General features: G+C 34.9%; 4 protein-coding genes across 6 annotated transcripts; 2 read left to right on the top strand and 2 right to left on the bottom strand.

Moving 5' to 3' along the window:
- Nucleotides 1–2,954: 2,954 nt before the first annotated feature.
- On the bottom strand, nucleotides 2,955–4,436 carry LOC143592289 (uncharacterized). Its single transcript, XM_077072239.1, has 4 exons — nucleotides 4,140–4,436; nucleotides 3,828–4,039; nucleotides 3,354–3,627; nucleotides 2,955–3,269 (listed from the first exon to the last, which is right to left on the bottom strand). The coding sequence occupies exons 1-4, from the start codon at nucleotides 4,380–4,382 to the stop codon at nucleotides 2,976–2,978; spliced, it is 1,023 nt and encodes a 340-aa protein (XP_076928354.1). The 5' UTR covers nucleotides 4,383–4,436; the 3' UTR covers nucleotides 2,955–2,975.
- Nucleotides 4,437–11,469: 7,033 nt separating this feature from the next.
- LOC143592291 (uncharacterized) lies at nucleotides 11,470–12,650 on the top strand. The gene is made up of 2 exons (XM_077072241.1): nucleotides 11,470–11,746; nucleotides 11,932–12,650. The coding sequence occupies exons 1-2, from the start codon at nucleotides 11,470–11,472 to the stop codon at nucleotides 12,639–12,641; spliced, it is 987 nt and encodes a 328-aa protein (XP_076928356.1). The 3' UTR covers nucleotides 12,642–12,650.
- Nucleotides 12,651–13,676: 1,026 nt separating this feature from the next.
- On the top strand, nucleotides 13,677–15,706 carry LOC143592288 (copper transport protein ATX1-like). Of its 2 annotated transcripts, XM_077072238.1 has the most exons (3): nucleotides 13,677–13,724; nucleotides 14,722–14,797; nucleotides 15,399–15,706. In XM_077072238.1, the coding sequence occupies exons 1-3, from the start codon at nucleotides 13,716–13,718 to the stop codon at nucleotides 15,542–15,544; spliced, it is 231 nt and encodes a 76-aa protein (XP_076928353.1). In that variant the 5' UTR covers nucleotides 13,677–13,715; the 3' UTR covers nucleotides 15,545–15,706. The 2 variants fall into 2 exon arrangements, with proteins under 2 accessions (XP_076928353.1, XP_076928352.1); XM_077072237.1 differs by lacking the exon at nucleotides 13,677–13,724 and having other exon boundaries at nucleotides 14,710–14,797.
- A 1,158-nt stretch (nucleotides 15,707–16,864) lies between these two features.
- LOC143592282 (alkaline/neutral invertase E, chloroplastic-like) lies at nucleotides 16,865–20,997 on the bottom strand. Of its 2 annotated transcripts, XM_077072232.1 has the most exons (7): nucleotides 20,796–20,997; nucleotides 19,633–20,248; nucleotides 19,218–19,383; nucleotides 18,764–18,975; nucleotides 18,126–18,619; nucleotides 17,997–18,045; nucleotides 16,865–17,246 (listed from the first exon to the last, which is right to left on the bottom strand). In XM_077072232.1, the coding sequence occupies exons 2-7, from the start codon at nucleotides 20,185–20,187 to the stop codon at nucleotides 16,920–16,922; spliced, it is 1,803 nt and encodes a 600-aa protein (XP_076928347.1). In that variant the 5' UTR covers nucleotides 20,188–20,248; nucleotides 20,796–20,997; the 3' UTR covers nucleotides 16,865–16,919. The 2 variants fall into 2 exon arrangements, with proteins under 2 accessions (XP_076928347.1, XP_076928348.1); XM_077072233.1 differs by lacking the exon at nucleotides 20,796–20,997 and having other exon boundaries at nucleotides 19,633–20,287.
- Between the last annotated feature and the right edge of the window lie 2,769 nt (nucleotides 20,998–23,766).

The following is a 23,766-nucleotide window of genomic DNA, read 5'->3' as shown; positions in this document are numbered from 1 at the left end:
AATTTCTACCATTCAAATTTAAGATCAATTGATTAGATTATTTCTCACCCTTCTCATCTTTGTTTTCCTTTGTATCTTACTTTACCCTTATTTAAATAACCATATAATAAAAACAAAATCATCTGATAAATCACATGAAATTAATTAACCGGCCCCAACAATCCTATTTCCTTAAATAAACAAACAACCTTAAATAAATGATAAATCACCTAAAAACTTAGAATGTTTGTATCTGTACACCAAAATACAGATAAAAGAGTGGTACAGACAATGGTATTGTCAGATCCAGAAAAAGAATTAATATGTACGGATCAAGCCATCAAACTCACACCTACCCCTCAATTATGCATTGTATTTCTATGTGTGTACATGTATGTATATAGGGTGTTCATCAGATCGGATAACGGATTATTCGAGTTATTCGGATTTGAAAATTTTTGTACCCTATCTGAAATCCGATCCGATCCGAATTATGAATATTCCTATCCGATCCGAATTCAATTCGGATCGGATTCGGATATATCCGAATAATCCGAAATTATCCGAATAATCCGAAATAAACCTAAAAAGTTTTCCTATTTTTTTGTTCCTAACATTTAATAGTTTAGAATCACAATAAACATATAAACTTGAAAATACGAATTATTCTTAACACAAATTTTAAGTTTAAACTTCAAATAATAGTCTAATAAATATACCAAACCAGAAAATAGCACTAAAAACATGTTTTTAATTCGGAATAAACGGATATCCGAATAACCCGAACAATCCAAATTTTTAAATTTCATATCCGAATCAAAATTAGTTATTCGGATATTCGGATTGATCCGATCCGAATATCCGGATTAGAATTCAGATCGGTTTATTTGGATTTCGATTTCGGTTCGGATTTCGATTTTTTTCGGATTTCGGATCTTTTGAACACCCCTACATGTATATATACAGGATGAGGATAACGATCATAAAACAAACATTTTGAATGAGAGATGCTAGATAAATATTATGTTTTTTATATATATTTTTTTATTTTTGTGATTTTTTCTTTTATAATTTTTTTATTAAATTTTTTAGATGTTTTTTTTTATAAAAGTGATGTGATGTATGTGAACGAGGATGCAGATTGAGGAACACGATCAAGGGCTGAGAAATCAATCTCAATTCCTCACGTTTTTTGTAGTTCTCTTTTGAACTCGTCTCCCTCTGAGAGAGAGAGAGAGTTTGAGCTTATGTATTACATTAGATTTGTCAAATGAAAAAAATAAATAAAATCTGTTATTTAAAATAAATGAACAAAATTAAAGGTAAAAAAGAAATTAAATATGTAGTACAAACAATAAGAAGTTTAGAAATCTTGAATCTATAAATTTAAGAAAATCCTTTTATATACAACATTTGTTGTTTTCTCACAAGTATTTCCATTGTTATCCAATATTAACAATTTTAGATCACGTCTGCTAATTTGTTATTGATATAATACTTCAGGGAGTGGAAGTGTAATAATGAGAAAGATATCTAGATTAGGGACTAGAAATGTATTTGTTTGAAAGTTAAGGACTTTATTGTAATGAGTTGTTAGGTCGTTAATGTATGTACTTATAATGGAATTAACATAAAGGAATGATACGCTTGATTGATCGTTACTCTATTTCTCTATGTATTCTTGTTTTTATCATATCATAGTTACCCTAGATAATACGAAATATCATGTCAATGAGAAAAAAATTGACATCGAAGAAACAAACCAACCCTATTAAAAGATTGTTTTGGCTATTTTCTAGTTGTATAACTATCATATTTATACTTGTTTGATCTTCATTCAATATCTTAATTTTAATTTCCTGACCATTTTAGGGAGTAGTGATTTCATAGTCGGCCAAGTTGCTTTAAAAGCTACTTCATGTAAGGTGACTAAACATGAGAAGACATGTATTGATTACCAACATACATTTATTAATTTTGCTTTTGACACTTTTAGTTTCCTCGCCCCTGAAGATGTGGAGTTACTTAGCCGAGTTCAACGGGTCATGCATAGTAATATTATGACTCCAAGATTAACTAATGTAGTTTTTAAAAGATTGAGTTTTGTAACCCAAAAAGGGGTTGCAACGCAACTTATTGCCCGTTTGCCTTTTGTTTCGATGCAATCACTACTTTCCATCTTTAAGGTTATCAGCATTTAAATCCTTTTATAACTTAATTACCAAAATGGTTTTAACATGTGATCCATGGATAGCTAGGATGAATTTGTTGAGAAAATAGAAAATTATAAGAGAAAATTGACTATTTTATAACTCAATTGCCAAAATAGTTTTGATCCATTACACATGGATAACTAGGATGATATGAATGAGATGGGAAATTAAAAAATTATAAGAGAATTATAACCCAATTGCCAACATGGTTTTGACGATGACCCATTGACAACTAGGATGAATGAGATGAACGATTAGAAGATTATGAGGAAAAATTAGGCAAGAATTAAATATTGGCTTAACACATAAGTCTCATTATTTAACTTTATCATAAGAGTAAGATAAGACATATATAATCTCTGAAAATAATAATATGCTGAGAACTATGAGAACCATTAACCGTGTATATATTATATTACAAAACCAATAACATGTTGCAAAATATAGGTACGTAACATATAATCTACTATATATGTATATAGTGCATGAAAGATAATCAAAACATTGTGATCCCACAACCATATTTACACCCAACAATGTAAGCCTAAAGATGGGGTAAGCACAAATACCCAAGTGTAAGATGGAGCACCCATATGCCCACATGTGACGTGAATGATATGTAAATGTATATACACGTTACTAGACAAAGAGAGTGGAAGTAGATTTATATTAAATGCAATAAACATTACATTCCAATGTTCATTAAGACATTATATGCTCTAAGAATCACACCTCACTTAAATTTTCTACCACTTATTAATGACTAAAACACAAAAACTATCATTATTCTCCAAGAAGAAGTGACTTCAATAGGGCTTCTTTTTTACCATTATACATTGGTATCAAATGGCCAACACCATGCAACTCATGGTAGTGAATCCATGGTAGCTTTTTCGCTATGTACCTTTGCAAACTCATCGGCACAACCGCGTCTTCATCCCCATGCCACAAATGAACACTGCCCTCATTGTTTGGAAATGGGTTAACTATCTCCATCGGATCAAACTCCCACTTACCAAACCCGACACGCAACTCCCTAATAAGCGACTCTGCTAGTCCTTGTTGCCTTATATAATCCTGGTCACATATATTAACTAATCAAGTAAACTCCCATGCATTAAAGTCAAAAGTGGGAACATGGCTTTAATAAGTTTAATTTACCTTTGGGACCGGTGTTGCTGGTCCTTGGCCTTGACGTTTGGCCAAAACTTCCCAGTCAGAAGCTGAGAAGTTAGGTTTCCTGGCTATAGCACCAGAGCCTGGAAACCATTTCTGAGTGTTCCACCAGTAGACTAGCCATGGCACGTAATGTGACACGCCCACGGCCCATTGATCTTGGCGAGGTTGTAACATGTAGGCCGCCATTGTTAAGTTGGTTGGAAAACCTGACCACCAATAATTGACAACCGGAGCAATAAATGCCACTCCTGCTAACCTATCAGAAAATAAATTCCAAATCATTAATCATTTAAGGCTAGGTAGAATAGTAAGTACCTTATTTGTTTTATTAATTAATTCAACTGACCGTGTGGGTTAGAACTTAAAAGGATATTGGTGCGTAATGATCATAAGATAACCAAACATTATACTATTCTAGTAGATGGGTTAAACAGGTCGTGAACGTGTGAAACTTACCGATGAGGGATGTACTTGAGACTACCCCAAGCTCCATGTTGACCCATGGAGTTTCCAATTACATAGAACTTAGAACCAAGTTCTAGTGTATCAGCAAGATCTTCAATATCCAAAGCTAAACTCTTAACCGTTCGATTTGGATCCGGGTCACTCTCTCCATAACCCGGCCTATCAAATGTCACCATGTAAATCTTAAGTTCTTCAAACAGTTCCTACAAGTTCAATATTATTAGTTTAGTCATGCACAAGATAATTATTATTTTTTTTAAAAAAATTATTATTGAAGAAAATAATACAATGGTGTTTATTTACCTGTATGTAAATGGTTTCGTCGTAACGACAAGAGCTAAACCCATGAATGAAGATGATTTTATAGTTGGCTATGTCTTTGGAGACCCCGTACTCGTTATAGGATAGATGCCGGCCATCTATGAGGGTCACACGTGGTCCAGTCACGGGTGGACCACTGGGTGAACCGCAGAGTTGGGGCGGTGGAGGGCGGGTGTTCTTATACGCCCATGCTAAAAGGCAGATGGCGAACACGACCATAATCATTTTAAAGATGTGTATATGATATTGCACTAATATGTTGTTGAAGACATGCTCTTTTATATGCTGTGGCAACAACATGAAATAAATAAAAACTCGATTCCAGTCATTTATTAGGAAAAAGACATATTCTCTATTTTTTTCGACTAAAATTATTGTGAGGGTCATGTTCTTTTACAAATGGAAACAAAAATGAGAAGGATAAGAAGAATTTGTAGTCATATAAGAAATCTCTATAAAAATTAAAAATAAATAATAAAAAAATCATGACTTAAAATTTAAGAAAAAGATAAAAACACAAAAATGTTTCATCATATTTCTCTTTCTAATAAAAGACAACGGTGAGTGAAAAAGATTATTGTATTTTTTTTTGTTTATCATTGTGTTTTGTGTTTATTTCGTTATTTATTTTGTCTTTTTTCTTTGATATTGTGTTATATTTTGTTCGGCATTGTGTTATATTTTGCGACCTATTGTGTATTTTTTTAGTTATAATTGTGTCTTTTGTCCATTTTCGTCATTGTGTCTTTGATCTCGGCGTTGTCTTTTCGTCAATTTTTTTTGAACGAGAATGACCGGGGAAACATTTTAGTTTTATAAATTTTTTCGTTTTTTATTTATATCTTAACTTATTATTTTTTTTGAATTTATTTTTAATGGGTTTTTTGTGTGATTATAAATTTTTCTCACTCTTCTCATTTTTATCTCCATTTGTATTTTAACTTTACCCAATATTCTTAATATAAATACGGGTTCACTAATAGAAAATTGGGTATTTACCATTTTTAGAAAGTAAAACAAATTTTTAACTGAAGTGTGAATTTATACTGAAAGTTAACATTTGTGTAATTTCATATGTGAATGAACATTAGTTCACATGTGATACGGTGAAATTCACTTAGGAGTTTACATTTTGAGTTCATATGTAATTAACCGTTAATAATTCATATATATGTGAATCAAGCTAGGTTTTTAAATCGGCATATGATTATAAGTTTTACTGTTTTAGTGTAATCACACGGCCCTTATAGTTGCTAATTGCTATATGCAATTAACTTTTAGACGTAAAAGATAAACCTTTTTACGGAATAGACATTGGTTGAATAACCTAACACAGTGAAAAAACTTGGTGTAACTCGGGCTCTTGTTGTCATCCCTAGTCGTTCTAGCAAGAAGCCATGGTGTTTATCTGTATTTTAATGGGCGGATTATCATGGTGACGAGTGGAGTAAAAAAAATATGATACTTATGCATTTCAAAACTTGTACGTTCACAAAATCTTGTGTTATAAGAAAATGGTTGTTTTGTTTTGCTTCACTCGAACTGCATACAAATATTGAATGTAGCGATAATAAAGTGTATATTTATCTCGACAATAAAATGTATAAAAATCACACGTGATAGTCGATTTAAAATGACATAACATCACCACTAGAAACTACAATTAAACCCCACCAAATGCCACCAATAAAAAAAACAGCTCAAAGGCTGAAACAAAACGTGTAAAAAGTTGACATCAACATTGACATCACTAGAATTGACAAGCACCACTCAGTTGATAATATATACAGCCTCTACAGTGTTTTTCATATTATTTTACATCACTAAGTCTAACCATTGTTTTTGTAATCACACCATCATAATGTAACCTTAGAAATTGATGAAACCATTGTTTTCTATTGACCCAAAACCTAATTGTATTAATTATATAGATCTAACATGGAGTGTTAACTAACCAATACTTAGGTAGTCAGGTTGAACGGTATGGACTCGGATATTACTATATTAGGGAGAAAGGATCAAGTTGGCGGATTGCGGGAACACCGCAAGCCCCATGGCCTCTAAGCTACCAAAAAAAGCACTCACTCAGTGACTTAACTCCTGATGTGTTCCCCATGTAAAAAAATAGGTTTCCATACTCAATTCAATTTTCATATCCGTTACCAGTTGATTTTCTTCATCATAAAATTCGCTATCTCAGTTAGTGAAACAAAGTTTATTACATAAAGAAAGAAAATAAACATGCCACTATCCAGTACCCAAAATCTAAAATATATTGGTGAAATAGAATTCTAGCACTACCGTTTGAAGCATAAAGTATGGAAACGTGGAAATTTTTTTAGACTAAGACTATCTGTAGTGGAAGAGTTATGGGTGGCGTTGTGGCTCATAACTCTCTCCTACAACACTCCCTCAAAGTTATGGACTTTTTACAAAACTCTCCAATGCTGACTGGACCGTTATGTGTCGCAAAACGCCTAAGTATGTGGTTCCATTTCCATCACACACCACACTCAATGGTGGTGTGCCACCTCACCCCACCACATTCCATCACTAGTGATGAAATTTAGTGGGGGTGGGGGTAGTGTGATGGGTTTTAATATACATACATATATATATATATAGGTTTTTGTGTGAGTGTGATGGCTCCTTTTCCTCGAAATTCCCCCCCTCACAGTGTGATGGCCATCACGCACAAACCCGCGGCAGTGCGCTTGAGGCCATCACGTGTGATGGCACATCACCACGCTCCACCCCGTCCTCCCTAATAGGTTTTGCATGGGAAATCGAATACCCCTTACGTCCCTAAGTGTCATGATTTGAAAAACATAAAGTTCACGGTATATTAAATGATTATTCTTTTTACTTACCAAATGACAATAATGCCCTTAGAAATTATGTCCATCAATATTGTTTATTAATCCTGGTTGTGTGTGTTTAAAGGTAAACTTGAAAATTGGCTAATAAACTTTGAAAATGTATGTTTGTAATGGGATAAATAAAAAGGTAAATATGGCCATTTTAAATGGGACGAATGGAGTATTATATGTTATTATCGGAAAATCAATTTCGACCATGAACATGGTTATTGCTTTATTGGGTCTGTCCAAGAACATTGTTATTGCCTTATTGGGTATGTCCGATCAACCCACATTAATGTGGACCCATCTGTTGAACCCGATTCATAAATATTGTGGTCCATTGTGTAGTAGCAATTATTATCACCATAAGTTTAGGAAAGAGGAGAATGAATGAAAAAAATTTATATGATGAAAGTAGCCAATAATTCTGTACAACAAAGAAAAAGAGCCTTTCATAACTTTCATAAGAAATGATCGGTTATTAAAATTTTGAAACAAGCATCGGATATATGATTTATTTGGTCTCGTAAACAAACCAGACCCATGTTTCACCTTATGCATTTATCAGATTTATATTATTTTCTATCTAATAATCAAAAGATTTATAAATTAGATGTGGCTCAATGGTAGTGAGAGGTAGGGGGTTCAAACCTCACTACCGCCAATTTATATGGGAGATATGAGGGATGACCCTGGCTTGCCAGGGTTCATGTCCTGATCTCACCCGGTTTTACCGGCTCCTCGTTGTCGTGCCGTTTGGCGGGCGTGGGGGTCGGGTTTTATCCGGTGAATCCCTCAACATGTGGACCGCTATGGGCTCCATCCGTCCGGACTAGTGACTGGCTCGGGCTACCTTTAGCCAATGGGGGCCGCGTACGAAGTACTCGGCGTTACTTAGTTGGCCGTTCAAAAAAAAATAAAAAAAATAAAAGATTTCAATTTGGTTTTGCCTCAACAGGAGACAACCAAATTGAAATGTTTACCCATCATTAGATTAACATGTAAGTTCATCATAATTGTAATTGCAATTTGTTATGTAGCTAATTAAGTACAAAATAATTGTGCACAACAGTTTAATGCTTAAATCGTACAAAATTATCTACATAACTGACAAGTTTGGTGCCGCCTAGCCGCCATTGGACCACTTCTTGTTCGTAGCATTTTGTTATTTTAATTCCGATATCATAACAAACGTGTTGAATTCGCATAGACTCAAGTCTCAACGTCTCAACGCCCGGGACCAACAACGCTTGATTTTATCGACACTCGAGTTTACCGACCAACACCACCCCATTGGTCCACTCAATTTTTATATTTTTCCCCTTTTTAGCTCCAGTACCGTAACACACGTAACCAAAACCAACCGAATTCATGTCCAGTTACCGACTCAATGCCCAAGACCGACAACGCTTGGGTTTTACCACTGCCCCGGTTTACCGACCAAACAAGCGTCATTTTAAATAATTTATGTTTTTATATGTTTATTTGACGAATATATTTTTGTTGGGCGCTAAGGTTTTACCAATGTTGTAGGTTTTACCAATGTTGTCTATATTATATCAAACGTAAAAGATACTAACTGAATGTGCGTCAACTCACCGACGCAACGCTCGGGTTTTATCAACACCTGGGTTTCAACGTTGAGGTTACCTATTGAACGCGCCATGTGAAAATCTAGTTACCTTCTAAATGTTAAGCTATAACAAAAAAATGCAGCATGAAATATGTTTATGGGCAACTGTTAAGAGAGACACATATGGACCTCCCTATCATCCAGCACAGGTTCAACCGTTCAACCCACTGGCCAATAGTACCCGTGTGGTCCAAACCGAGGCCCACTTTAATATCCTGGTTTAGGACCCATGGCTGGTTAAAACCAAACTCTTCTAAAGAGCCTAATTAACTACTGGTGATATTTTTGGCATGAAAGAATATTAGGAGCTTTAAAGGTTAAATTTGTCAAGAGGTTAACAAGCATGAAAGAGGGTGAAGGGTTATTTCAGGGGTTAAGCAATGAGGCGTCAAAGCTGCAAATGGTGATGTGGAGTTCTTGTGCGTGAAGGTATGCCTAAGGCCTTAGTTATTAGTATCAGGCTATCAGCAATTCAACACAGACCCTTTGAATGAGTAGCCCATTACAAGCTGGTCCATTAGTTCGGGGACTCTGGGGAGAGCTGACAATTTATGACACGGACATATTCATGAGTGATTCACAAAACCTCTTAGGAAAGAGCGTCCAGAAGGGTAAAAGAACAGTATGAATGCATACGTTATCATGTTTTTGTGGGTTTGATGTGCATCATTCTGTTTATTGATTACTTGATGAGAAACGCACACTAGTGTGCGTAAATTTATACGTACAGATGTATATATGTGTGCATGCATATGCTATGGATGAGGCTGTGGATGAGGCGATGTCGAAGGACATGAATGGGATGGATGGGTTTGAGGAGCGTGGTGGTTGGAATGGTGCGGTGGGTAGGCGGCGTTGTGGGCCGGTGTTGGGGTTTCCGCCGGAGGGGAAGATTACCGGTGGGACGGTGAATTCTTTTGACATCGTGTGATTTGATTGGATTGGATTGGATTAGGGTTTGATTGGTGGTTTGAAGATGTGAAAATTGGAATGGATCGAAGAGGTGTGTAGGAATGAAGAAGAAGAAGAAGAAGAAGAAGAAGAAGAAGAAAGGAAGTTATTGCAACGAGGCCCCTGTAATAATATTATTAATGTAGTGGAGAATGACACTTTCTCGGGTTTTGAGTAGGGCTGTTAATTTCTGACGCGGATGAGTTTGGGATGGTATCGGTGTTGATCTTGAAATTTGAAAATGTTTGGTACCGGTATCGAAAAATCCAGTTCTGTACCGGTTCGGTGCTGATATTTCGTGCAAAATTCGGGAAATAGCGGTACTCTACCGAAACATACTGGTACCGAAAACTCATAACTTGGTACCGATCAGTCGAAAACGCTCATCCTTAACGGACATGTTAACACGACACGAGTTTTAACAGGTTTTGGTTTGAGCTTAACAGGTTCCATGACATGTTTAAATACGTGTCTTAACAGGTTAAAAAACATGTTAACTTGTTAGTAACTTGTTTAGACTTTTGATTTGAAAAGAATAATAATAACATACACTCATGAAGTCAGCCATACCCAAACATGACGTTTCACTCATTTCCATCTGAACTCGATATTGTATTTTAAATGGATGTTATGATTTAATTCAATGGTTTTTTTTTGTTTCATATGTGTTATAGAATTGAGGTTTTTTGGTTTAAATGTATGGATTATGTGTTAATTAAAAAATTATGCTCGATTTGAACCTTTTTGTTTCATTACACATATATTATTTGTTGTGTTTTTGAACAAGTCTCTTACCAAACACACACAAATTTGCACTCCTCCTCTCTTCCGATGTGAAATTGATCATAATACGGCATTAATAAATAACTATATTAGGTTTATCAAGAAAGAAAAGAAACATTAGTTATGTGTAATTCGGATTTTTAAAATTTTTCCCTCTAAATACAACCAAACTTCAAATCAATACAATTAGTATCAAATAAAAGAAATGATAATTAAATTTATGAACCACAAAAAAAAAAGTTACCATTTATTTTTTATTTTAATAGCGTTGAAACTACCACAATACTCGAACTGGAATCGAACAATGATGTTCTCCATTATTTGAATCGAACTGAAATCCCTAATAGTTTTATGCATAATTCTTGTCACACCTCTAGTTCAAATCCGATAAATCTTCATTGTCTCACACTTAACCCAATTAACGTGTGCCACCTAAAACTTGTTAGCTGTTTCACCTAAAACGGGCATGATGAGACTAGATTATGGATGCTTTAATTGATTAAATGAATTCAAAAGTTTGATAACTCTTCGCCTTTTTTTGTTCTTTAGAGTGGCTTCTTTTTTATTTTTAAAGTAACAAAGATGACATTTATTTCTTTTTTCTTTCCTCATGTTTTGTACAACCTCAAATGTGACAAAAGTGTTACGTATACACAAGATATAACGTGGCATGGTCACAATAAGATATAATATGCACCTTTGATTGTGTAAAGTTTTTTCTTTTTTTCTTTTTTTACAAAGCAAATGTAACATACCCTGAAATAATTGTTATCCTGTATCTTATGGTACACATGTATAGACTATAGATTGAGTGTTTGATAACTAATTATATATAATTATCAAAAAATACCTTTAACCATACAAAAGTGATGCCGTTATCCTTTGTCCTTCATCCTTGCATATTATTTGCTTTTAACACATGTAAACACCACAACTTATGAACCTTAATGTTCTTTTCCATGTCTTTAACTGATCATTGTTCGATATAAAAGGGTCCTAAACCATAAACCAAATGCACCATTCATCATACATTGCAACTTAACAAATATCATTATAACATTCCATTGTTTTCGCTATGAGAACGATGAGTTCATTGCTTCTATGGCTTTCATTCTTGACCATCTCTTGGGTCATTGAATCTCCTGTCACCGCACAAGAAACTTTTTTCAAGATACCACCTATTCCACAACCATTACCACCACCTCCCCCACCAATAACAACACCTCCGCCACCACCAGTACCTAAGCAAGTGAGATGTCGTTCTCCTTTCTTCCCATCATGCTTTGGGCAATGGCATAGTTGTCCGTCTGACTGCAGAAAAGACTGCTATATCGATTGTGTTTCATGCAAGCCTGTTTGTGGTAAGTTGTTTCCTATTTATCTAATAATATTTTTTGTGTATAACTGAAAATTAGATCTCAAATTACATTGAAAAATGTAATAATAATAATAATAGCTATGGTGACAATTAAAATAAATGATAAATCAAATAATAATAACTATAACAAATAATAAACTCGACTAAGAGACTCATGTTTAATTATAGGTTGTCACATTCCCGGGGCTTTATGTCAAGACCCACGATTCGTAGGTGGAGACGGCCTCACATTCTACTTTCATGGCCATAAAGATCAAGATTTCTGCCTACTATCTGACCGCAACCTCCACATCAACGGTCACTTCATCGGGAAACGAAACCCAAAACTCACCCGCGACTTCACTTGGGTGCAATCCATTGGCATATTATTCAACGATCACAAACTCCTAGTAGGAGCAAAGAAAACATCAACATGGAACGATAACGAGGAGCATCTCTTCATATCCTATGATGACACACCTCTATCCCTAGACGGGAAAGACTGGAATTATCGTAATGCATCGTTAATGATCACTCGAACGAGCCCAACTAATGGCATTGCCATTGAAGTGCAAAATAGTTTTAGGATTACCGCCACGGTGGTACCTATTGGAGCTGAAGAATCAAGAGTCCATGGTTATGATATTACAAAGGATGATTGTTTTGCACATTTGGACTTAAGGTTTAAGTTTTATAGCCTAAGTGATGTGGTGGATGGTGTTTTGGGACAAACTTATAGGAGTGATTATGTGAGTAAGATCAAGGTTAGTGCAACTATGCCTGTGATGGGTAATATACCAAAGTACTCTACATCAAGTATTTTCGCCACTGATTGTGCTATTTCGCGATTTAATCGCCGAAATGTGGCGCCGGAGATGGTTTCCGGTGAGGTGTTCTAGTCCATCACACATTGTCACATTGTACTACATATATTTTTCATGAATAAAACAAAATAAATGCATTATATTAAATTATTTATGCATCCTGCATTATAACTTATGAATGATGTGGTGTATATTTTGTAACTAAGTCAAGGTTTCTTTGTCGTACGACAACTTTTATTTGACAAGGCAAAGCTAGCGAAAGGCTAGCGCTGGCAAAATAAACAGGTTAAAAAGAGAAATTACACCAATCTTCCTAACGTAAGCATTTAAAAGACGACTTACTTTTAATCCAAAGAATCGTCATAGACTTTATATACTCTATAAAGAGATCGAAATTTCCTTGTTATCAAATATAGTATCTTTCCTTGCATTCCGAATACTGCAACAAGTCTTCATAATAAATACCTTGAAACATTTTCTTTTTCTTTTTATTGTAAAGTTGAATTGAGTTATGAACCATGAGTAAATCTCGTACCGAGAACGTAAAAATAATGAAGACTTTGCACCACGCACTAACATAGTGTAAAATAAGATTCACGGCCGGGCAATAAGTAAATAAATGAGAGGCATTTTCAGCAACCTCAGTCTAGGGGTGCAAACGAGCCGAGTTCGAGCTCGGGTCGTTTCAAGCTCGGCTCGTGAGTAGATTTTCAAGCTCGACTCGACTCATTTACTATTTATCAATTACATTTTTATATAGCTATAGTTATTTACTTATTTTTATGTATTTTTTCTGTTACAATTTTATGTATAAAATAATATATAGTATTTAGTTGTTTTTATTTATTTTTTATAACACTATATATATTCAATAATAATTATAAAATATATATTTTAAACAATTATATAAATGACATACTTGTTTAGGCCCGTGAGTCGGCTCGAGCTCGATATCTAAAGCTCAGGTTCGGAATTATTTATTAAATAAGCTTACTTTTAGACTTGGGCTCGATTAAACTCGGATCAATCAAGCTTTTAAGCGAGCTGACATCGAGTATATCACAAAACTCCGACCATAACAAAATAAATAAGTAAATAATAAATAAACATATCTCCTAAAATCATTTCATCACTCAAAATCCTTAAACAATGTCTCAGGTATATAAATCTTTTCGTCTTCTTAAATTTGTTCTCAATTGAATTAGGGTTATTATTATTATTATTATTTTACTAAATTCAATTGTTTCGATCGGAATTGATTGAATCTGTGCCTAAAATCATAATTTGTTTGCATATTCAATTACTGTGGGCTTTCTATGGTTGTTGATTATAGTGAATTAGGGTTTAATTACAACATTGGGTGATTTGAAAGGAATCATCTTTTAGCTAAATTGTGATGGATTTAGTTTCTAATATATGAGAGTTTAGCTGATCTGTAAGACTGTAACAATAAGTTCAGTTCCAGTTTAAATTCAAATAACCATGGGATGATATATTATTATTATTATTATTATTATTTAAAAGTTTGGTGCCGCAAAGCCCTGGGGACCACTTTGCGGCACCCTATAGAAAGTATTTTGTTTTTTGTTTTTTGTTTTTAAGTTTTGGCCCCTAATGAAGACCTATCAAATGTGAATTTTTGTTTTTGTTCTTGTTTTCATTATTTTGTTTTAGTTATGGTATCGTGTCGAACACTACGGAAACCGACCGAATTCGCGTAGACTCGCCGCAATTGTTTCAGTTAAGTATCGTAACGAAACCGACCGAATGTTGATTTTTGTTTTTTTAGTTCCGGTACCGTAACATGACGAAAACCGACTGAATTCACGTAGACTCAACCACCTCAATGCCCGGGATCGGTAACGGTTGGGTTTTACCAACAATCGACTTTTACAGACCGACGCCACGTCATTGGTCCACTCCAATTTTTATAATTTTTTTGTTTTATTTTGTCATAGTTTCAATACAATAACGCACGTAACCGAAACCAACCAAATTCGCGTCAACTTACCGTATCAACGCTTGGGTTTTACCAGCGAGCAGGTTTTACCGACCTGCCCGCCGCAATGCGTCGGGAAAAATACTAGTTAAATATATAACAGCTATTCATGTGACGATGAACTTGCTAATATTATATTTTTACATGGCAATGCAGACTGTTGTTCTTAAGGTTAGTATGTCATGTGGCGGTTGTGTCGGAGCCGTGAAGAGGGTTCTCGGCAAAATGGAAGGTTTGTTAATATTACTCTTTTATATCTTATAGCCCTGCTTGCGGTGCGCACATATGATGTATATATGTGTGAACCCTCGGGTGGGCAAAAGTGAAATTGCAATTTTGACGTTATTTTACTAATCTCGTGAAAATAACGTTAAAAGTGACGGACGGATAATCAGGCATCATGTAGTGGCGTTGATAGCCGAAAGACAAGGGTACATGCACCGATCAGCCGGTGTCCCGATGATTGAGTGCTATGTGCCTTATGTCCAAGGCTTGATGCAAAACTACTATCGAGCCGGGGGTCTCACCGGAAGCAGCCTCTCTATCCTTATGGGGTAGAGGTAAGGCTGTCTACATCTTACCCTCCTCAGACCCTACTATAGCTTTGCTATTGGTGGGATATACTGAGTACGATGATGATGATGATGATGATGATGACTCTTTTATATCTTAATAAGTGGTCATAAACTTGGTTTTAAAAGGCGCGAGTAGCATGCACTATTAAACCTTTATTTGATAATACGGATGATATGTAAAAGAAATGAGAGAGACGCGGTTTTTGGTTGTATATAAAGCTATCTTCATTTATATTTATAAATATGTTTTTTTTTCAGGGGTGGAAACTTTTGACGTTGATCTGGAACAACAAAAGGTGACAGTGAAGGGTAATGTACAGCCGGATGCAGTTCTGCAGACGGTTTCTAAAACCGGGAAGAAAACCGAGTTTTGGCCAGCTGAAGGTGCATCAGCTACTGCTTAATTTCCGTGTACTATATGTTTGTTGAACTTGGTGTTGTGACTGTACATCTAAAACTATCCAATGACTGTAACATTTGGTATTTTGCACTTTGAATAAATGCAAAGCATGATTGGTGTGCTGTGGTTTCTTAGATAATGTTTGATTTGATCTTTGTTATGTCAAGTGGGCATGCAGCATATGATTCATCAGCTCGTATTCGATACTAAACACGGATTAATATAACTTGGTTATATAACTAAGTCTCTTAACTGATATAACCAGGTTTGTAAGATGGAACTAAACAGTATTACTGTTAATATATACAGTCCCTTTTACTAATATAAGTATATAACCTGGTTTGTAAGATAAAACTAACATATACTAAATTAACTTTGTTTTTTTTTTTTTCAAAAGAAGCCACACAATTAATCTAAATATTACTCGGTTTTTTAAAATGAATAGTTGTATTTGGTATTTTTCTTAAAATTATTTTTAAGAGTAAATTACGATTTTTGTCCTTGTGGTTTGTCCAAATATGTGGTTTAGTCCAATAGTTTCAAATTTGCTATTTTCGTCCATGTGGTTTCATTTCACTTGCAATAAAACCCGACTCCACTAACCTCGTTAAGTCTGGTCGTTAAACCCATTAGCATGCCCTTCACGTGAGGGGCATTTTTACCCCCCCTCCCAAATAAAAAAATACACCTGAGCCCCTCACGTGAGGGTGCTTGCGAATTAAAACGGGGGTTTATTTGGGGAGGAAAAGGACAAAACTGCTCCTTACGTGAGCGACACGCTGACGGGTTTAACAACCAGACTTAAGGGGGTTAGTGGAATCGAGTTTGATTGCAAGTGAAATGAAACAACAAAGATGAAAATCACAAATTTGAAACTATTGGACTAAAATCGCATATTTGGACAAACTACAGAGACAAAAATCACAGTTTACTCTATATTTAAAGATTCATTCCTCCTAATGTATTTTGAAATGTAAAAATTTGATTTTTGTAAAAAAAATGGCATTTGTAAAAATTGGATTTTTGTACACTGTCATTATGTGAAATCAACTCTACCAAGTTATATTATATTCTTCACTTTTAAGTTTTAAGTAAAACTAATATTATTTTGCACTTAAAGAAAACATGTAGATAATGGTATAAGAATTGGATAATTCACCTCTTTCATGATGTAGAAGAACAAAGTACATAAGTACAGTTCTTTAGAAAGTTTCAAAACAAACAATATTGACTACTGTATAATAATAATCTATATATAAAAACCAAATCAACTTGTCCACCATAAAAAACTACTGATGGGCATGTAAATCTTCAAGAAAACAAGTTCCCAAAAATAAGTTTCATAGAATCTTGATGCGACAAATGATGAACCTTTTCATTCATACAATGTAGGTCTTCTGTGAACTCTTTGGGCCACGTTTCTTTCGCGGGTTAGAAGTGATCAAGCAAGAAAAGGCGTTAGCGAGCTCAGAATCCTCGTCGGTCATCAAAATCTTGGCCTTTTCAGGGTTTGCAAGGAGTAGTTTTGATACAAGATACCCTGCAATTGTCCATGTTTGAAACAAGCGCGATTGTTTTCCTATGAACCGCCCCTTTTTGGTGTCGTAGTATTCGGGCCACTTGTCTTGCGCCAAACGCTCCTCGGCTATCTTGACGGCTCGTGCTGCAATTTCTGGTCTGTCCATCTTGATGCATGCTACTGTAAGCTGAAAATAAATAAAAAAATTGTTCGTTCATTCGTGGAGGTAAATTTTGACTTTTAAGTCAAACCGACAACGTTTCAAAAGGTCAAAATTCTAACATAATGCAATTTCAGGGGTGGTTGGATTTATGATTTGAAACTTATGATTATCAAATAATCAATTTCAATGCAGTTGTACATAGTATACATTTTAATTTTTATCATAATTTTATATACTATAATTGTTATTATGTAAACAATATTAAAAATATTAAACAAAAATTATAAAATATTGAGCCCGTTTAAGCTCATGAGCGTCGAGCTCGATAAGTGAAGCACGGGATTGGGCTCGTTTATTAAACAAGCTTGTTTTTAGTCTCGGACTCATTTATCAAACAAGCTTACATTTAGGCTCGAGCTCGTTTAAGCTTGGCTTGATTTGAGCTTCCAACGAGCCAATCTTCAATAGCCCACGAACAGCTTGGCTCGTTCACACCCATAGTACCCAAAAAAACCCGATTATCAAGGGTAAAACAAAATTACCTATCTACCCCTTCTTTTACCCTTCTTTATAAGAGATTTATTGTCATTTCACAAAATTGTATCTTTTTTTCACTAAAGGTCCTTTATTTAATTTCATAATTAATTATTTTATTTATCAAAATTTATCAAATACGCCCCTTTAAAGTTTAGGATACTGATCAAGAATTTCCATTTGCTCACAATCCCGTGTTGAAATAAAGTTCATTTAAAACCCGAAAGACTAGATACAAACCTGCCAAAGCAAAGTCGGCCACGAGCCTCCATTGTGGTATGACCAGGGCCTGCAAAATCCAAAAAAATCAACAATTTTTAGGGGGAAAAAAAACTAAACAGAAATATAATAATAAGACAGAAATATCACGTGTTTTTAGGGTCACTGCCGGTAATAATCTGCCATTCTTGACCTTCAAGAGCCGGATAACAAATCTTAAAAGGCATATCCGCCACTAAATCACCCCATTTAGCCTCAATAAGATCCAAGATTGCATTTGCCTGGTTAAACGTCACTAAACTGCTGACCACCGACCAAAAGTTTCCTAACGAGAAAAACCGAAAATCCATATGCGCTGGTAGCAGGTTTCCAATAAGATAACCACCGTTATTGGGCATCCATTCTACCAACCATGGAGGAATTTGATCAGGGTAAATGTTGAATTTGTTGACCGCATCATACGAATACTCTTCGGTCTTGTACCGATAAATTTCATTAAGTTTTTTCAAATCTATCCAGTAATACTCTCGTATGTGGAAAGATAATGCAACAAGACGGTTGTTTAAGGCTCTAATTAGGTCTGCTGACCCATCCTCCGGTGCAAGCATTTCCCGCGCGCACATTAATGCAGAATAAAACAGCGCCTGAGATTATGGATATTATAGTCAACATTTTTTATGAAACAAGTGTCAAGTCAAAGTTATCATTTTTATTACCGGGAATTATGGATATTATAGTCAACAATTTTTATGAAACAAGTGTCGAGTTAAAGTTACGATCTTTATTACCTGGATTTCAAGAGGGTGTCCGTGAATTCCCATACGACGATCAATCATGCACGGACCGTCAGCTACCAGCAAAGTAGGAAACATATCAAAACCATCAGCGAGACATAACTTTAAAATCATTTTGATTCCGGTTTGAACATCAATTCTCTCCACCAATGACATATCTCCAGAACTCTTTCCGTATGCACGTAACAATATAATCCACCATAATCCTAATACAAAAATAAAATAAATCAAATTATCACTTTAAAAAGTTAAATCCAAACTTTTTAAGGGGGTTGCGGCGCAGCTTGTTGCCCGTTTGCCCGCCACTTTATTGTAATCGTTTTGTAGTAATTAAGAAACCATTGCAGGTTATTAAAAAAAAAATAAAAAAATTATATAATTGGAAATTCCTTATAAGGGTATGTTTGGATTTGTGTTAAAAAAAATCCAAACGCCTCCTAATAATTACCAGAATCAACAGGGGCGACACGGCCGATTGCAGCCTCTCCAAAATCAGGGTCTAACACTTCTTCGGTTGCGCTTTCGTCACCTTCAAGAGGTACCGTACGGACCTTGAAACTAGCAGGCATTAATCCTTGACCAGGACTATGACAGTCCATTGTTTTCTCCCAACTCTATAAAACAATAAAATTAAAGCAGAGCACCGAATTACTTAAAATTAAAAAGCACAAGGAACACGCACTACAATATATTGTTTAAACTTTAAACGGAACTGATGAGGTAAAAGCGGGAAATTGAACGTGTAACGGATCAAAGCATGTTCATTTCTCTACTACAGTACTACTATAAATGATTAAAGTGTTAATTATAATTACAAACTAAAAAAAAAGGAAATTTAAAATGGAAGGTGGAATATTAACTACCTGCAACTGAAGTGTGTGAAGGATGAAATTCCGGACAATATCGTACTCTTCTTTTAACAAAAACGCGATGCCCGAAGGTATGAAGTCCCGAATGAAAACTTGATCATAGTTAAGAACACTTGAACTCGTGGGGTCATTTGCAGCTATCGTTCCGATAGGACTACCACAGTAATGCACTATAGATTCACGCAGTAGGTCCCACGCTTCATTCTCAATAATATCGGATACCGAACCCTCACTTTCCTTCTTCAACTTATTAGCATCCGTTTCTTGAATCTGAATAAACTCTTTAGCATTATCCACAAACCACGTCCCGTTTTCAGTTTCAGTAGTGAATCCACTCACACTTTCAGCGTTTTGACACTTACAACCGAAACTTTCAAATCGTTTGTTTTTTAGGTTTTCAAATCGGATGGCGGGAATTGTGGGAAACCGGATGGCATTTGAGCGGTTTCGCTTTTTGTAGCTTATGAAGGGTCCAAGAGAATGTGACGAGTCGGGTTTAGTAAACGGTGCAGACCCGAACACTTGCAAAATCGCTTCAGAAGATGCCATGAGCACGCGATAATAAAGTTAACAACTTTATTACAAATTCAATCACCTAAATCCTCCACTTCTGTTTAAAAAAAAACATATAAAGTTTAAAACTTTATTACAAATTCAATCACCTAAATCCTCTACTTCTCTTTTAAAAAAAAAAGTTTAAAACTTTATTACAAATTCAATCACCTAAATCCTCCACTTCTGTCAAAAAAAACATAAAAAGTTTAAAACTTTATTACAAATTATGATCAAACATCAAGATTAAGCGGCTAAAACTTAAAAGCATCATAAAAAACTAATAATTAACCAAAATTTCCTCTTCATTTTCAAGATTTAACCTTTAAATACCATTTGAAAAATAAACACAATTTGCTATTTAAACCCTAATCAATATAGCATGTTTGACAATAAAAGTCAAAATCAATAAACATACATGAATAAACCTAATTTAACGCAGCATTCAATTACTCAAATTACAATTACAAAAACCCCATTTGAATACAACTAGCAAACAGCATTTGGGAGATGGGTTTTGAAAATTGAACACGAAAATGTAACTTTTAGTGAAATTAAAGATAATCTTGAAAATTGAAAAAGTTAAAAACCCACAAAAAGTTTACCTGATTGAGGAGAGATTGGATGCGGGAATTGGTGTTAGATCGATGGACGATCGAAAGCTGTGATGATCAGTTCAACAATGGAGGATTTGCGTGAGTGAATTGCGTGATTTAGTGAAGAAATGAAATGGAAAATGGAAACTTAAACGTATGAATAATCAAAAGAAGTAACCTGACTGTTTTGTTTCTGGCCATACATGTCTGCTTTATAAAGTTTTATTATTGAAAATTCAAGATATTTTGTAGAGAATATAACACGTGTGATTTTGAACTAATAAATAAAGTCCAACTGCTTAGTCAATGTGTAGTGGAGGGTCTATAAAATATAACGTTTTTTGATATGTGACAAAAGTGGGTGACATGTAGCCCGGGGGCGGTGTTCTCGCCCAAAAATCGCCCCACCTTCCAATCATCGATCGCCACATCATCATCACCTTTTCTCCAGTCGGCGACAAATTCCCGTCGCCCCAGCCATTGTCGCCCCCTTTGTCGCTCACCGGCGCGGTGTTCTTGCCCCCAAACCCCCATTGTCGCCCAATATTGCCGCCCACCGCACCTAACCTTATGGGTTGTGGTAGTCCAATGGTAAAAAGCAATTTTATAAGTTTACAAACATAAAGCCGACCATCTTCACACGCCACCCAAAGACTCGTGTTGTATAACCCGATTAAAATTGAATTCAAACTTAAAACCTTGTGACTCCCAAGCCAAACTCTGAAGTCAGCGTGAGTCCGGTTAAGACAGCATAGTCTGGTTAAAGTGGGGCAACGAAACTCTCAAAATTAAAAAATACGATGGCTTAACGCATAAGAAAGTCGTCATTTTGAATATAAAATAATAAGATAAAGGTTTACGTATATAGAAACGTGTTATGGTTATATGAGATGAAATATTAGAAATGTCAAACCTAAGACATATTATGTCTCATAAAAAACACCCAAGAACGTTGATATTCTGAAGAATTTATGATACAGTGACTATTGATGTTAAAAGTTTTATTTGACAGTAAGATTGACTAATAAGCATTTTCAGTAATTTCTTTGAATAAAGTATCCTATAATAAAAGAAATGATTCATAGAATCACAGTTAATAAAAGAAATATAACCGAAATTTATTTGTCTATATGATATAAGTGCTAATTGAGAAAAGGTTAAATTCAATAATACGCTTAGCATGTGGATAAGGTTGATTAATTAAATGTTAAGATAATACAAAGAAAAAAAAAGGTTTAAAAATATTCTTTCTTATTTTAATAGCCTCCATAGATAAGGTCGTATTTTCGTGTAATACATGAAAAGGACAGTTATTCCACGTGAACAAAGGTCAAGTAGGGATGGCAATGGGTTGGGTCTGGGACGGGTCTAGGTATTCCCAGACCCGAACTCGATTATAAAAACCCGCCCAGACCCGTCGGGTTTTTATCGGGTAATTACCCATCGAGTATCGGGTAAACCTGCGGGTTTCGGGCATACCCGTCGAGCACACCCAAATTAAACCCATCGGGTTTCTATCGGATTTTGACAATATATATATATATATATATATATATATATATATATATATATATATATATATATATATTACTAAATAGTTGATAAGGTCCTGAAGAATCAAATTATATTTTAGTATATTAATATAAATATGATATAATAGAATAATATTGATCAGTTCAAAATTCAAATGTTACGATAATCGAAACTAACAAAAGCAAGAAAATACATTATTTTTAATATTATTATATACTAAACATATATATAACAAATATATAAAATATTATGCCGGGTATGTCGGGTTTCGGATATTCCCATCAGGTCCGGGTTTAACTGCCATCCCTAAGGTCAAGAAAAGGTTTACGCAACGTGTTGTTTGTTTTTATTTTCTTTGAAATTTAAGACTTGGTAAAAATAAAATTAATTATATATTTGAAGTCTGGACTATTTATAAAATTTGTACTGGATATGACTGTTATTACAATATTGCAAATCTAATTTTTTATACATGGATTTGAAAAATATTTGATCCTTAATTATTAATTTAATAGAGTTAAAATAACCAAATTCAAGAAATATGAAAAAGAAAAAAAAAAGAAAGTTGGGTACAAATCTCAAAATGGTTGCGTTTAATATAGCATATCCAATCAACACGGACATGTAAACGCGCTAATAGGAAAATGTGAAAACGGTGTAAAATAATAAATCATCTAAAGAAACATTTCAAGGATATACATGTTCGTAGTTGATATTAATCTTTATATGGATCGAGCAAATGATAATCAAGTGTTGAAGTGAAATAATTGTTAGTTGTTACTTGTTACTTTGTTAGATAACTTAGATAGAAGTAAATGGCCTATTAAATTAGTCACGAGCTTAAGTAAATAAAAAATGGATATGGGCTAACTAAAATGGTGCCCTTTTATTTAACTAATGGGCTGAATTAATAAGAGATTAAGCTCATACTGCAGCCCACATGGGATGAAAAGGAAAACATGAAAACAACAGTGGATGTGGGCTAATAGTCAATTTTTTGGCAGGAAAATTTTTGTAGTAATTGACCATACTAACGTTGATCTTACTATGCGTGCATCGACCATTCACCGCCACGACCGTTTCCTTATTATGACTCCATCAACCAAGCCATGTTTGCGGCTCAGACAAACCAGTCAATCTTCACTGGAGTCGACCCGACCGTTAAAACACAATCACTCCTTGGGTTTACTGGCTACTCATGTAGTCCTTATGAGTGGTCTCAGGATATAAAAAGTGTACGTACTCAAAAAGTGCTTGCACATTTGAGGGCACCACTAGTTAGGAGTAGAGGCCGCTCCTCTAATAAGTCAATGGCATGACGAAACAATGACAATATCCATAAGTTGGATAAAATGACATGTATTTGGGCAACCAAAGACGTTGTGTGGGGCCTCGAACTCGAAAGATGACTTCGTGGCAAAGTGACGCTAAGACAATACGAGTAGAC

The sequence above is a fragment of the Bidens hawaiensis genome, unplaced genomic scaffold (genome assembly GCF_021521415.1).
Source record: "Bidens hawaiensis isolate Kalapana, Puna unplaced genomic scaffold, B.hawaiensis_p1.1 tig00040661_1, whole genome shotgun sequence".
Lineage (NCBI taxonomy): Eukaryota > Viridiplantae > Streptophyta > Magnoliopsida > Asterales > Asteraceae > Bidens > Bidens hawaiensis.
The sequence above is the reverse complement of the archived record's forward strand: the minus strand, read 5'-3'. Positions and strand labels throughout refer to the sequence as shown.